This window comes from Jaculus jaculus, chromosome 2 (genome assembly GCF_020740685.1).
Source record: "Jaculus jaculus isolate mJacJac1 chromosome 2, mJacJac1.mat.Y.cur, whole genome shotgun sequence".
NCBI classification, from domain to species: Eukaryota; Metazoa; Chordata; class Mammalia; order Rodentia; family Dipodidae; genus Jaculus; species Jaculus jaculus.
The window spans coordinates 50,783,614-50,800,022 of NC_059103.1; the positions used below are offsets into that span (position 1 = coordinate 50,783,614).

General features: G+C 45.6%; 1 protein-coding gene across 1 annotated transcript in view; it reads right to left on the reverse strand.

Moving 5' to 3' along the window:
* The window catches only part of Rab31 (RAB31, member RAS oncogene family), a 159,966-nt gene that overhangs the window by 88,227 nt on the left and 55,330 nt on the right, over positions 1-16,409 (reverse strand). The window contains exon 2 of the mRNA XM_004656839.2: positions 1,774-1,853. Coding sequence (XP_004656896.1) covers positions 1,774-1,853 — 80 coding nt within the window. The remainder of the gene's footprint in view (positions 1-1,773; positions 1,854-16,409) is intronic.

The following is a 16,409-nucleotide window of genomic DNA, read 5'->3' on the forward strand; positions in this document are numbered from 1 at the left end:
AAAGTGCTACCATGATATTCTTCCCGAGCACATGAGGCCAAGCAAGCGTGGATGGAACCCTCAGAAACCACGGCCAAAAGGACTCTCTGCCTTGCCTCTTTCCACTGTCTTGTCAGGTGTTTAGTCACAGCAATGAGAAAAGTAGTTAATACATTTGTATGCATTGTTTTGTTCATTCTTTTAGAGGCAGAGTCTCACTCTAGCCCAGGCTGGCCTTGAACGCACAGCGATCCTCCTGCCTCTGCCTTGCTAGTGCTGAGACTCAAGGCATGCTAAACTATGATTTGCTTAAAATTTTGAAAGCACTGTGAAGGCTAAACGAAACAAATCCTCAAGCCAGATTCCCAGCTCAGCTACAAGACAGGCACTAAAGCCTGTTGAAATTAAACATTCCGCTTAGGCCATCTTCCAAGAATTCTGTTTTACTTAGAAAGTGTTCCTACTAGCTTTATAGCTTTTTTTTTTTTTTTTTGAGGGGGGAGGGAGTTTTCAAAGTAGAGTCTCACTCTAGCCCAGGCTGACCTGGAATCTACCATGAAGTCTCAGGGTGGCCTCGAAGTCATGGCGCTCCTCCTACCTCTGCCTCCCAAGTGCTGGGATTAAAGGCATGTGCCACCCCGCCCACCTTAGTTTTATATCTCTAAAACTAGTGTTTAGAAATACTTTTATCAAAGTTACAAAAGAGAACAAATTTTGGTCACTAAAAACTGGTAAACTAGGGCTGGGGAAATTGCTTAATGGTCAAGGCGTTTGCCTGCGAAGCCTAGGGACCATGGTTCGATTCCCCAGGACCCACATAAGCCAAATGCACAAGGGGGCGTGTGCATCTGGAATTCATTTGCAGTGGCTAGAGGCCCTGGTGAGCCCATTCTCTCTTTCTCTCTATCTGCCTCTTTCTCTCAAATAAATAAATAAATAAAATATTTTTAAAAAAACAAACTGGTAAATTAAAGTACTTCAGGAAAATTGCCTTAGGTACCTAAGGATGGGAGCTGAACCTCATGATGCTAGAGAGACAGTGAGGAGGAAGGCAGACAGAGAGCAGAATGGTACCCATAAGAGACTGCAGCAGGGACACCTGTGTCATAGGAGCAACTGGAACCTACAGGGAACACTTACACAATGGATTATTCCAGCAAAGGGAAACAAGCCCACTACACACATGGTGCAGCCTGCCCCATGCACAGCGGACAGCTTTTCCTGGGATCAAAACTAGAAAACTGGGGCTGGAGAGATGGCTTAGCAGTTAAGGCACTTGCTTGCAAAGCCTAAGGACCCAGGTTCAATTCCCCAGTACCCACATAAGCCAGATGCACAAGGCGGCACATGCGTCTGGAGTTCGTTGACAGTGGCTAGAGGCCCTGGTGCACCCATTCTCTTTCTCTCTCTCAAATAAGTAAATAATTTTTTTAAAATCTTTAATAAAAAAAAAAACTAGACAACCTAGCAATGCACATCATTATATATCTGCAAGGAACACCAATGAGGTTTTCAAAACCATGACCTTAGCAATCAGAGGAATGGCCTTGGGCTACGGCATGAGAAAGGCTGGCTTTAAAAAAAAAAAAAATAATATATATATATATATATATATATATATATATATATATATATATATCCCAGAATTTCTGACAGAGTCTGCAGTTGGGACTGATCTCATTGTTGGGGACAGAAACCACTGCCCTGCCAAAGATAAACCACAAACAAAGTGACCTTCCTAGTGACCCAAAAGGAACCAATGTCAAAGGGAAGGAAGGACATACTAGAACTTACCCAATAGTGGGGCTGATGTTGTGGTCAAAGTGGTCCTGGACAAACCGACACACAATGCTTGATTTCCCAACCCCAGTATCCTGGAAGAGAATAAAGACACAGCCATTATGATCAGGGACACCAACCTAGCCTGATAAAGGCAAGACCAGAGGAAACAACTGGTCATTTCTGGTCAATAGGGCTGGAGGAGCAGAAGAGGGATATTTTCTATTCCCTTCTAGTATTTTCTCTCATGTAAATGTGCTTATTTCATAGAAAAAATAGAAGTGTTGTAAAAATAGGTTTTAGAGGGCTAGAGAGATAGCTCAGTGGTTAAGGTGCTTGCCTGCAAAGCCTAACGACCCAGGTTCAACTCCCTAAGTGCCCACATAAAGCCAGATGCATAAAGTGGCACAGGCAGTTCATTTGCAAAAGCTGGAGGCCCTCATGTGCCCATTCTCTCTTTTCTCTCTGTCTGTCTCTGCATGCAAATAAATAAAATATTTTTAAAAAAGGTTTTAGAAATATATCCCACATACATATAACAATGAACATATTCATAACCCATATGTTTCCAGAATTTAGGAATCGAGGAAGGGTACTGTGGTAGTTTGATTCAAGTGTCCCCCATAAACTTAGGTGTTCTGAATGCTAGGTACCCAGCTGATGGAGATTTGGGAATTAACGCCTCCTGGAGGGAGTGTATGGTTGGGGGAGGGTTAATGGGTCTTATAGCCAGTTTCCCCATGCCAGGGTTTGGCACACTCTCCTGATGTTCACCTTATGTGGGCCAGGGGTAATGCCAACCCTTTGCTCATGCCATTGTTTTCCCCTGCCTTGAAGCTTCCCTTCAAGCCTATATAAGCCAAAATAAACCTTTTTCCTACAAGCTGCTCTTGGTTGGGTGGTTTCTAGCAGTAAGGTGAACCTGACTGCAATAGGTATACAGAAGATATGTGGCAAGACATCATATTGGTTTATTAGGAAAAGAAATTATTTGTTCAGTGCTGGAGAGATGGCTTAGCAGCTAAGGCACTTGCCTCCAAAGCCTAAGAATCCCGATTTGACTCCCCAGAACCCATGTAAGCCAGATGCACAGGGTGACGCATGTGCTCAAGGTGGCCCGTGCTCACAAGGTGGCGCACGTGACAGAAGTTCAATCGCAGTGGCTGAAGGCTCTGGTGCACCAATTCTCTCTCCTCTCTCTCTCTCATAAAAAAAAAAAAAACCATAAAAATACAGGCCAGGCATGGTAGCACATGTCTTTAATCCCAGCACTTGGGAGGCAGAGGTAGGAGAATCACTGTGTGTTCGAGGCTACCCTGAGACTACATAGTGAATTCCAGGTCATAATGGGCTAGAATGAAACTCTACCTTGAAAAACAAAAAAGCAAAATAAATGAATTTAAAAAATTAAAATACAGGGCTGGGGAGATGGCTCAGTGGTTAAGCGCTTGCCTGTGAAGCCTAAGGACCCTGGTTCAAGGTTTGATTCCCCAGGACCCACGTTAGCCAGATGCACAAGGGGGCGCACGCGTCTGGAGTTCATTTGCAGAGGATGGAGGCCCTGGTGCGCCCATTCTCCCTCTCTCTCCACATGCCTCTTTCTCTCTCTGTCACTGTCAAATAAATAAATAAAAATAAACCAAAAAAATTTTTAAAAAACAAATAAAAATACAAAATAGAAATTATCTGTTCAAAACCTTATTAGTAGAATACGCCTCTTTTAGTGGCACCTTGTAAGGCCTCTGAATTCTAATGTCTACATTTCTAACATTTGCTCTTTAGAATCTGATGGCTGGATAAACCTCTAGTTTTGTTTAATTCTTTAAAGGTCTCATCTCAGGTCATTTTGAAAAAAATCTTTGTGTGTGTGCACACGCAAGTGTGTGTATGTGTGTGTGTGCGTGTGTGTGTGTGTGCGTGTGTGTGTACACATGTGTAAAGTGCAGATGTACCACGGGCACACAGGTGGAGGGGAGAGGAAAGGCCTGAGAGACGGTCCATGTTGTTTGAGGCAGGGTCTCATCTTGTTCACGGCCGTAAACTTGAGGCTAGCTGTCCTGTGAGTTACTAGGATTCCTTAGGAAAGCTGGGATTAAAGACACTTCCCACTGCATCTGCCTTTAAGAGGTTCTGGAGACCTGATGCAGGAGCAGCAAGTGATTTACCCACTGAGCCATCATTAAGGCGCTTGCCTGAAAAGCCCAAAGACCCAGCTTCAATATCCCTAGGACCCACGTAAACCAGATGTGTAAGGTGGTACATGCGACTGGGTTTTGTTTGCAGTGGCTGAAGGCTCTGGCACACACACACACTCTCTCTCTTTCTATGTGCTTCTTTTCTTCTCTCTCTCAAATAAATAAAATACATTTTTTTTTAAAGCAGATGATGGGAGGAAAGGGTTTATTTTGTCTTTTTCAGGGAAGTGTCATGATGGCAAGGGAAAGCATGGCAGATCAGAGGCTAGACGTTACAGTTTGCCACAGCAGATGGAAAATTAGCAGCATGAGACAGAGCCGAGCTCTGGCAAGGAGGTTATAACATTCCTAAGCCAGAAACACATTTCCTCTAGCAAGTGCTTTTCCACCTCCACAACTGCCACCAGCTGCAGACCAAGCATTCACACCTGAGTTTATGGGAGACACCTGATTCCAAACCACAACAGTGGCTTAATAAATAAAGGACACAGAGCTGGAGAGATGGTTTAGTGGTTATGGCATTTGCCTGCGTAGCCAAAGGACCCAGGTTTGATTCCCCAGGACCCATGTAAGCCAGATGCACAAGGGTCACATGTGTCTGGAGTTCGTTTGCAGTGGCTGGAGGCCCTGGTGCACCCATTCTCTCTGTCTCTCTTCTCTCTATCTCTCTCACTCTCTGCTTGCAAATAAATAATAATAATAAATATATATTTATTATATATATAAATAATATGTATATTATTTATATATAAATAATAAATAAATATATTTATTTATATAATAAATAAATATATATATGGAGAGAGAAAGAGAGAGAGGGAGGGAGGGAGGGAGGGAGAGAGAGAGAAAACACAAATTCAATGAGGTCAAAGAAAGAAACAATACCAGCATAACCCCTGGGGACAGATAGTACCTTAGGAAGAAGAGGCTGAAACAGTGGGCAGCAAGTCAATTCATGTCCGAGCTAGAACTGGAAGACAAGACTGAGGTAGGCTTCACTACCAGGCCGTACCGAAGCCTGACCACTCTGGAGCTCTAATACAGAGCTAGTGCCTTTAACTGCTAAGCCATCTCCCCAGGCCCTGAGTTTATTTTGCTTCTATTTTTGAGGACAGTTCCCACAAACCTGTGACAAGAGGAACCTGGGCAGCAACACCCATCAGACAGTTCTGCTCCAGAAGGCCTCATCCCCATGTGAGCAGCCCAGGCTGCGTTTGAACCCTAACAACACACAGGCCAAAGTCATTTCCCTGCAGCAAGCAAACCAATGTGCAGACTTCAAAGAGGAGACAGCAGCCAGACAACACCAGCATGTTGAGTCTGGTCAATGCCAGGGCTGCCTCAGACCGGTACCTTCCTGTGGACGCTGGTTTGAGTTCCTTCACCATAGCTCAGCTCGGTTCCATTCCTCTTGGCTTCTCCCCCAGTGGATGAATTTGTCCTTGCCCCCCATCATCTAGGCCACACCAGAGGAACAGAAAGCCAAACAGCTGTGGCACCCTGCCCTGCCTGCCCCACCCCTAAAGACACACACACACAATGCTCCTTCCTGCCAGCATTCTTCCAGGAAGCCAACTATTTCCTACAAGCTATCACAAGAGAGCAGGGTGGGAACCTCAACCTACTGCTGCCCACACTCATTCGTATTTTTCTCCATCATGGTTTAGGAATTCTTTCTCAGGGTGCTTCCATCCATTCATTTTTCCACTACCTAACAATCACTCACCGAGTCCTACCTAACCCAATAGCAGATGGCGGGTTACTCTGCCTGGCCTGCACATCCTATTGGTGGAAAACAGCAAGCTATTCTCCTTGGCCTGCAGATCTCATTGGTGGGAGACAACAGGCTACTCTCCCTGGCCTGCAGACTTCATTAGTAGATGGTGAGCGACATTTCCTGGCATGCAGGACTCCTAAAGAAGGGCTAGATGCACTCAGATGGGGTCAGGACTGCCCACCTATGGCCAATCTAGACACACAGGGCTCCAGAGCCGGTTCCTTACCTGGCAAGTTTGTTCCTGCTCAGCTCTCCTTCGGGCACTTCCAGTTCACACCTACGTTCATCCTGCTTCAGTACACTGAAACGACTTCCTGAAAATATCTCTAGTTTCCCTAGCCCAAGGCCCTTCCTCCTTGCCGCTCTCAAGCTGGTTTTCAGGATGCTAATGTAGTCCCTGGTGCAAGGTGCCTGGACAGACGCTGCATCTCTCAATTGTCTGTTTGGTACCCAAGGGATCTGCTTCAATTTTCCCACCATCCCCAAAGCAGCCCAGAAGAGCCTGCCCGCCAGACCAGCCCTCAAAATGTCCTTCATGATGAAAATTACAAAGCTATATGACAATTGTTAATTCTACTTGCTTTCTACAAATGGCCCAGAAGAAAATGTCAACTCTTCTAACCAGCTGGAGCAGACAGCTGTTCATATATGGCTGTAACTATTGGCCTGTCCTTCAAATGCACACTTCTCTTTCTCCAGACGTGTGCGCCCCCTTGTGCATCTGGCTAACATGGGTCCTGGGGATTCCGGCCTCAGACTGGGGTCTTTAGGCTTCACAGGCAAGGGCTTAACTGCTAAGCCATCTCTCCAGCCCACACACTTCTCTTTCTTTTTTCACAATTCGACTTTCAATCTCTCTCTCTTATACACGTCATAGGAAATACAGAACAGGACAAAAGGTAATGGGATTTTGTTGTTGTTGCTGTCTTGAGGTAAGGTCTCACTCTAGCTCAGGCCGACCTGGATGGAATTCACTCTGTAGTCCCAGGCTGGCCTTGAACCCACAGGGATCCTCTTACCTCTGCCTCCCAAATGCTGGGATTAAAGGCGCGTGCATCACCATGCCCGGTGGTAATTTTAATGTATGTCTGAAATGGAAAATTTTATAAAGAACAGTGACTTTGTGACAGGTGGAGAAACAGCTCTGGGACCTGTAGGCTTTCGGCTTCTAAGGAGATGCTGTTCCTCCACTGGCCACCAGGGGGAGACCTGCCGGTTGCTGCCTAGAGAGCCAGGAAGTCCCTCTGCATTGTGACTTCCTTTTCCTGCCAGAAGAACCTCTCTAGGACCTTGATCCACACAAACAACTGAGCTGTGACCCACTTACAGCAAAGCAACGGTACAGAGAGACATGTCTATCACACGTGGAAACACAGAGGTAGAATGCAGGAAAGAGTCGGGCGTGGTGGCGCATGCCTTTAATCCCAGCACTGGTGAGGCAGAGGTAGTGGGATCACCGTGAGTTCGAGGTCACCCTGAGACTACATAGTGAATTCCAGGAGAGCCTGAGCTAGAGTGAAACCCTGCTGCGAAAAGAACAAAAACAAACAACAACAAAAAGGCAGGAAAGAGAGTAAGGCTGAATGGAGGAAGAAAGAGTCCATTTAAACAGGCCCTCTGAGAGCAGAGGGTCCTGGCTGCTTCCAGGTTTGAAAGGCCACCATACTCTTAGTGGACTTACAATGATGGGAATACATCTATGTATAACTCTCCCATTCTATTCCTGAGAATATCCTAACCCATCTTGTCCAAGCCTCCAGTTTTACAAAAGCAGAAGTTGGGTGACTTCCTTGTGGTCCCGCAGCTGGTTGGAGAGTCAGAACCAAATGTTCTGAGTCCCTGTGGATTCCTCTTAAGGCTCTTACCAGGTTAAATCAGTCTTCTAGCCAAGTGTTAATGTCTTTAAAGGAAGAAAAAAAAAATTTCAGTTCCTGGACCTCTCAAGGAATATTTAATTACTGCCTCATTTTGCCTTACACAGCTGAAATGACTCAGTAGCCCAGTGTTATGCCTAAACAGTGATGAGCAGGTGACATACTCCTGACTGCTGGGGGACATCAGAATAAGACCAGTTCTGACTTTATGAACCAGCAGTAAAGTTCAGTAAAATCCACCTTTGAGGTTTATCTGGGTTTCATTGTGACAGGGAGTAGAGTTAGGGTGACTGGACCCCTGAAGGTAAAAAGGACAGCAAAGTTTGCACGTGATAGAAATCAAAGGTGATCTGTTTTCTTTCTCTCTTTTTGCCCAGTTCTATAGAACTGTTTTTCCACAAACAACCAGGACCCCTCCTGGGAGGGAGGTCTTTCATAGGATTTAAACATTGTGGTTGGTCAAACTCGGCCCCCTGAACTTGGTGTCAAGGCTAACGCCTTCCTGAGATAGTCCCCAACCCTAAACAACCAGCTCTCTCTGGTTCACCTGAGCCGGGAAGACAGCCCACCTCCACTAAAAGGTTACAAATACCTTTGCAAGGGGAGGGCAGGCTCTCTGATCACTTGGGAACTTCCAGCTGTGGGTGAGATTTTCCCTGGGCTGGGCCTGGGCAAGCTCGGCTCAGGCCCAGGCCCAGCCAGGAGGGGCTCAGCCTAGGCCCTAGCCCAGGCCCAGCTGGGAGAGCCCCCTAGACATCTCCCCACATGGCAGGAGCTCCTCGAACTTTCTTTTCTCTTTCTTTCCATGCTTTTTTTCCAGGCCCTCCACGTGGGATCTCTAGCCATGTGGGTGCCTTTCCTTGGCTCTGTACTTCCCTCAATAAATATAATAATTTAATAATTATCCTTCTCAGTCTTCTTTTTTTATTTAATTCTTTGATTAAAAATTGGAAGTGGGGCTGGAGGGATGGCTTAGTGGTTAAGGCATTTGCCACCAAAGCCAAAGGACCCAGGTTCGATTCCCCAGATCCCACGTTATCCAGATGCACAAGGGGTTCACATGCCTGGAGTTCTTCTGCAATGGCTGAAGCTCTGACATCCCCATTCTCTCTTTCTTTCTCTCTCTCTTTCTCTACCTCCCTCTTTCTCTGTCAAATAAATAAATAAAAATAAAACTTTTAAAAAATTGGAAGCGAACTTAAAGTTTGGGGTGCAAGGACTTTTCCTGGACCCTTAGCACCCCGTTAAAATTGTACTCTATAGCAGATGCATGTTGGAGCCAGGCTACTGGTTTCATCTATGTCCTTCCATAACACTATCCTCTGGAAATAATGACTCACTCACTCTGAGATGACTGCGTGACCTGCCATATTAATTAATCTCATGTAAACCTATATTATGAAGGGAAGTATGGCAAGCTCTCAGCTGCTGCTTTGGAAAACTGTGTATCACTCAGCTGTGAAAATAATGCCAAGGTACTTGATTCACCACTGGCTTGTTGCCATGACCTTCAAATTTCCTCTCCTGGAGATAACGAATAGGAACTTACAGAAAGTACATCATCACTGCCCAATCTAGTTCTCATGGCAGACATCACTAATCACTTACACAGACATGACCTCATTAAGCTCCAAAGGGGCCTCAACATCCTTTTAACCCACCTCTGCAGGGAAGCACTACAGCTTGGTCAAGGTGGACACTGAGAAGAAAGAGCCATCCTCTCTGAACGCCCTGCTCATCCCAATGTTCCACAAATGTTTACAGTCTTCTCCACTCTGAACTCAAGGAGCAATGTTCTAGCATGGTGGAAATCTTTGCAGGGGTACAGGGCAGGGATACGGGGCTGGGGGAGGGCTCCCGGGTTAAAGGTGCATAAGGCCTGGGTTTGATTCTCCAACACCTACGTAAAACAAAGTCATGCACACGTCTGGAGTTCATTTGTAACAAGAGGCTCTGATGTGTCCATCCTCATTCTCTCTAAATTCATCTAAATTATTGAACGCCACAGCTTAGCCTGCCTTATCTTAAATATTCTCACAACACTTACATTACCCTCACACTGGGAAAAATCATCGAAAATATCTATCAGCTGTTCTATAGTAAAATACTGAATATTACCTTTATATTAGTGACCACTATAGTTAAAGTTAAAAATAGAATGGCTGGGTCTGGAGAGATGGCTTAGCAGTTAAGATGCTTGCCTGCAAAGCCTACGGACCCAGGCTTGATTCCTCAGGACCTACGTAAGCCAGATGCACAAGGCGGCACATGCATGTGGAATTCGTTTGCAGTGGCTGGAGGGCCCATTCTGTTTCTCGCTATCAGCCTCTTCCTCTGTATGTCTCATAAATAAATAAAAATAAAAATAGAATGGCTGCTTGGGTACACTTTTGATAGAGATTGTGAGCAAAGTCAGTCTGCCCTGACCAAGACAAGAAGGCAACTCCAGCCTGCATCTAACCTGATTCATCAGGATAGCCACCATGAGCAGCTCTGTTTTACTTCCTGATTCTTCCCACTTCTGAGTTCTTCACAGTTTTGTTTTGTTTTGTTTTTTAACCTGATGGGGGGCTCCTTCTGAGCCTGTACTCCTTCTCCCCAAACCATTGACCAACAAAGGCCTCTAGACACATGGAAATTTAACCAGTAAAGCTCATCCTAACTCGGTGCCTAATTTACATCCGCAAGCTGAGGAGAAGACCTGATCCAAGTCACCATGTACCTTACTGCTCGGGACCTCTTCCAACTCAGGAGCTTTCTGCCTGACTTTCTCCCCTAACTTAGCTTGTCCTTTACCATGTCTGCACTTTCCAATTTTTTTGTTAGTCACAAGTCAAGGAACTCGAGAGCCACTGGCTTGAGAGGCTCCACTGTTCTCAAAAGCAGTGGCACTTTCACACCATAGTGAAAACAAAACAAAAGTTCTGGGCTGGAGGGATGGCTTAGCAGTTAAGGCATTTGCCTGCAAAGCCAAAGGACCCTGGTTCTATTCCCCAGGACCCACTTTAGCCAGATGCACAAGGAGGTGCCCATGTCTGGAGTTTGTTTGCAGTGGCTGGAGGCCCTGGTGTGCCCATTCTCTCTCTCTTTCTCTTTCCCTTTTTCTCTGTCAAATAAATAAATAAATAAATATATTTTTTAAAATCCTAAGTCAAAGCACTGTAAGTTGGAACCATCTGTACACTATAGAAATGATAGTGAGTGTCATGTCTCCATTTGGTGTAATTCCATGTGCCTCTGCTCCAAGAATAACACAGGAAGGAGTTCTGCATTTATTGTTTCATGTAGTCATTCACTGAATTAAGCATTGTATACTTTAAGCCTTAGATACATCTAGAAAGTCTTAGGCATTGATAAGGAGTTAGACTAGCAAATATAAAAGGATAGCACAGGGAAACCGGACCTATGGGGAAAGGGATTGAAATGAGGGGACAAGGACATCACTAATGGCTAACCACGGTTTGCAGTCCTTTGACCTCAGAGGTGAGGAAAAGCCAGGAACACCATGGAATTCTGGCCAAGAGGGCAAAGGTGCTGTCATGGCACCGAGGACACTTGCATTACTAGTTTGCTTTCTCTCTCTCTCTCTCTCTCTCTCTTTGTCTCCTGGTGTTTCCAGGTTCATGGCGTCTCACTCAAAGAATGGAAGAAAGCCACACACACAGCAGTTATGCAGAAAGACCCTTTGTGAAGAGCAAAGCGACAGTCAAGGTTTGGACACTGACAAAGAGACCATGGCCACTTCAATGGAGAGTACCGAAGGAACACAGCAAGTGCCCTGGGCATGTCTTTGTAGGATTTCTAGGGGAGGAGGGATCAGTTGCTAGGGGTGTAGTTTGTGGGGTCCTGTGGTTTGAGTGACAGGTTGGGATTATGTAAGCTATCTCTACAGTGCATGTTCCTTCCCATGATGCATCTGATTTTAATCATACACGTGCCCAGTTATTCACAGGCATCAGATAGGAGTTTCACCCTACAAGTCCACTTAGGGGACATAGTTTGCCCTGCTGCACAAGTCCCCCAAAACAGTCCAGGATGGATGGCCCCCTGCTACTTGTTACCAAATTTATCAAAGTATATTTCAATGGGTACCGATCAAAAAGAATAGCCGCCAAGGGGAAGAGAGGACGGGTTCATTGTCTGGAGCGGGTGTACCTGCAGCTGGTACAGTGGGGTGCCAGGTGGACAACAGGCTGCTAGGTGCATGGTGTAGGGCAAGGGTGTGTCTTCCACTCCAAGCAAGCACTGCCTCACCCCGAGGGATGGTTAACCGATTCCCTGTGCTTGCTGCCTCACCTGCAAGCATCGCCCCTGCCTGGCGCAGACATGGCTGTGTGGGAAGATGGGCCATAGGTTTTGCCAGCAGGTGGTCATCAGTGACAGCATTCATCATGTGGCCCTAAAACTGGCAAGAAAGAGAGAGAAACAAGCAGCTTGTGGAAGAGAAGATGAAGGAATGAGAGCAGCATGATGGTGTCTTGTAGCTGTTGGGGGTCTTGGTCCTGAAAACAACAGCAGTTACTCTCCTGCCCTAGGTCCAGTAATCCCAGGGCACTGCTGTCCCGTGACATCACCTGCTCTTTCTCCAGCCCTCGAAAGCTGCATCCATCCAGAAAAGGAAACAAAAGAGTCAAAAATCTCACTGTTGCAACTGCCCTTACAGATCTCATAGAAATCTGTGGTGGTTTGGATGCGAAATGTCCCCCCCCCCAAAAAAAAAAAAAACCCTCATGTGTTTTTGATACTTAGTCCCCAGCCAGTAGAGCCTTGGGAAGTGGACCTTTGCTGCAGGAGACTTTGAGCAGGTCTTGAGGTTCATATAACTCCCCCTTGCCAGAGCTAGCTCACTCTCGCTGCTGCCTCCCAGCTGCTGTAGCAAGATGAGACACCCAGGCCCTTCTCTGCCATGCTATGATGAAACTGCCCCTCGAGACTATAACCTGCAATAATCCCTTTTCTCCCCTGTGGTGGCTTTTGGTCAGGTGTTTTGGCTCAGCAAAGGGAAGGTAACTATAATAGAAAATCCCACAGGAACAAAGCACAGATTCCACACTGGGTGTATTATGAAGCAACCAACAGAACTCCAATCACACACGCCACCCTGTAACAGTCCCCTAAGTCTAGGCTCCCTCTCCATAGACGAAACCAAGCATGGCGGCACACACCTGTGATCCCAGCCCTTGATCAAGAGTTCAAGGCCAGTCTTGGCTATATAGAGAGTATATTATACACAGAGTTTGAGGCCATCCTGGGCTACATGAAACCGTGTCTCCAAAAAGAAGGGAGAGGAGAGGAGGAGGAAAAAGAAGAGGCTTTAGAGGAGAAGAGTTGAAGGAGTGTGGGTCTGGACAGCACCCAAGGGCTTGTCAAGATAATAGAGGGCTGGAGAGATGACTTAGGGGTTAGGGGGCTTGCCTGAGAAGCCTGAGAGCTAAATAGTATTTTGTTCCTAGGTATCCCAAACACTATTATTTATTATTTATTATTTTGTATGAGAGAGAAAGGGCAAGAGAGGGAGAGAGAAAGAGAGAGACAGAATTGGTGTGCCGTGGACTCTAGCCACTGCAATTGAACTCCAGATGCATGTGCCACCTTGCGTGTCCAGCTTACATGGCTTCTGGGGAGTTGAACTTGGATCCTTAGGCTTCTCAGGCAAGTGTCTTAACTGCTAAGCCGTCTCTCCAGCCCCCAAACACCTTTTACTAAAGACTTAGATACTTTGCACTCATAAGAAAAAGGCTCATTGCTGGACGTAGTAGTACACGCCTTCAATCCCGCACTCGGGAGGCAGAGGTAGGGGGAATCACTGTGAGTTCGAGGCCACCCTGAGAATACAGAGTGAATTCCAGGTCAGCCTGGGCTAGAGTGAACCCCTACCTCAAAAAAAAAAAAAAAAAAGAAAAAAGAAAGAAAGAAAGAAAGAAAAGGCTCATTATTTATAAATCACAGTTACTAGTGTCTCACAAAAACAGAAAACATTATTAGTCTCAAGTCCACAACATGCTTGTTTTATTACCACACATTCTGCAGGGCTTCCTCTGGTGGTCACAGTGGGAGAAGACCTTATTTGGGGAGAGGAGATCTCAGCCTTCACACTTTGTTCCTGGAAAAGCTCAGATAGCAGTGTACAAAAACCCACTCCAAGCGTCTTACTGCATCTCAGGAAACATACCGCAAAAGTATATGAGGAAGATAATACTATCAAGAGCTTTTTTTGCACATTCCCAGAAACACTGCTACAGGTAGGTGGCCAGACAGACTTCAGGCTTAGAGGTCACTAAGGGACACATCCAACCTCTGTTTCCTTGGTAACATTTGAAAAGGAAACCACAATTGCTCCTGCATAGGATTTAAATAGCATATGGAAAGGAGGAAGATGGAAACATCAAGGCTTTTGCTGAGGGAAAGCTAATTTGAGTTTTACCACTGTTCTGAGTAGGGATATAACATTCTAAACCACCAAAAACATGAGATTACAGGCTTCCTTCTTAAGAGTTAATCCACTGAGCCAACTGGCCAAGAGACCACCCCTCACCTGTAGACATGCTAAGAAGTCAGGAGGAATATTTAGTCCCTTAAAGAGATAATGTACTTAACCCTGTAGAAACCCTTCCCTAGGGCAGTTACTCAGGCTCCCATGTAGAGCCTTCCTGCTTCTCAGAGTTCAACTCAAAAAGCATCGTTTCCTTTTTTTTTTGTCCTTTCTTTTTCTTCTTTGGATGCCATTCAAAATCCTAACCATGCTTGCCCTGACATTTGGGGCTTTTCTATCTTTCTTTTTTTTCTTAAAAGCAAGTGCATTTAACCACTGAGCAATCTTCCCACCACCTCATCTCTTTTTTCAGTAATCTCCTGGGGTTTACTGACCCCTCCTTGTCCATCTGTGCCTAATTTTTCACAGTCACAAGGCAAACAACTCAACAGTGCAAAAATCTGCAACACTACAACTTTTTAATTTATGGCTATTTTGAAATATATCAAAGATGCAAAGTTTTTAAAACCAGTTACAAAAAGAAGTTAGCATATACGATGCAAGTGAAATTGTCTCCTATTCAAAAAGGCAGGGCTCTAGCTGGGCGTGGTAATGCACACCATTAAGCCCAGCATTTGGGAGGCTGAAGTACAAAAATTGTTGTGAGTTCAAGGTCAGCTTAGGCTAGAGTAAGACCCTGCCTCAAAAAATAAATAAATAAAAGGGGGTGCTGTAGAGATGGCTTAGTGATTGAAGGCGCTTGCTTGCAAAGTCTGGTGGCCCAGGTTTGATTCTCCAGTACCTATAACAGCAGATGTGTCTAGAGTTCCTTTACAGTGCCAAGAAGTCCTGGTGCTCTCTCTCTCTCAATCTCTCTCTCTCTCTCTTTTTTTTAAATTTATTTTTATTTTTATTTGAGAGCGACAGACACAGAGAGAAAGACAGGTAGAGGGAGAGAGAGAATGGGCGCGCCAGGGCTTCCAGCCTCTGCAAACGAACTCCAGACGCGTGCGCCCCCTTGTGCATCTGGCTAATGTGGGACCTGGGGAACTGAGCCTTGAACCGGGGTCCTTAGGCTTCACAGGCAAGCGCTTAACCGCTAAGCCATCTCTCCAGCCCTCTCTCTCTCTCTTAAACAAAAAAAGAGGTAGGTTCTGTGCTGAGTCTGTGAATTACCAGTCTGTTCACTTGACTTGCCTAATGGGAGAAGGTACCACGTACAGACCTAGTTTTAAACATACAAGTGACACAATTGAATGTAAGCATTTAGAGTTCTAGACATGCTCCAGGGGCGCAGACGAGTATGGATGAGAAACAGCTTCGGTTATCACTGCTGGGGAAATGGCTCAGCGGTCAAGTGCTTGCCACGCAAGCATGAGGACCTGAGTTTGGATCCCCGGCTCCCACATAAAAGCCAGGGGCTGCGATGTATACAGGGTTGCTGGGGCCCATGGTCAGCCAGTCTAACAAACAGTAAGCTCCGGGTTCGGTGCAAGAGTGTCTCAGGAAAACACAGCAGAAGAGTGTTAGAGAATCCTTAACATTCTTCTCTGGGCTCTGCACGCCTGTGCATCCGTGTATGCGCATCTGCACACACGTGCATTCACTACACACACACATATTATACACCAAACATACTACACCACACACACATACACACACACATACACTACACACCAATAAATAAACAAAAGTAAAGTGAGCCGGGCATGGTGGCACATGCCTTTAATCCCAGGACTCGGGAGGCAGAGGTAAGAGGATCACTGTGAGTTCGAGACCAGCCTAAGACTACACAGTAAATTCCAGGTCAGCTTGGGCTAGAGCGAGACATACCTCGAAATAACAACAAAAACCAATAAAGTAAGAGTGATGGAGGAAGACACTTGACATTGACCTCTAGCCTCTACATACAAGTGTACACACACACATGTGCACCCACACACATGCACACATGACATATGCATATACATATAAAAGAAATGTCCTCAGCTCTCTACATGAAACTATTTAAAACAACATACAGAAAATAAGACACTCTATTTATGGTGCAAAACCTGACAAGGAGAGATATAAAAAGTCCTGTAAGGGCTGGAGAGATGGCTCAGTGGTTAAGACGCTTGCCTGCAAAGCCAAACAGGACTTGATTCCACAGTGCCCATGGAAAGTCAGAGGTACAAAGTGATGCAGGCATCTGGATTTCATTTGCAGTGGCTTACAGGCCCTGGCCTGCCCATTCTCTCTGTCTGTCTACCTCTCTCTGCCTGCAAATAAATATTTAACAAAATAAAACGTCCTATGAGAGAAAGAAATAAGCAGAAGTGAGGTGCTCAAGG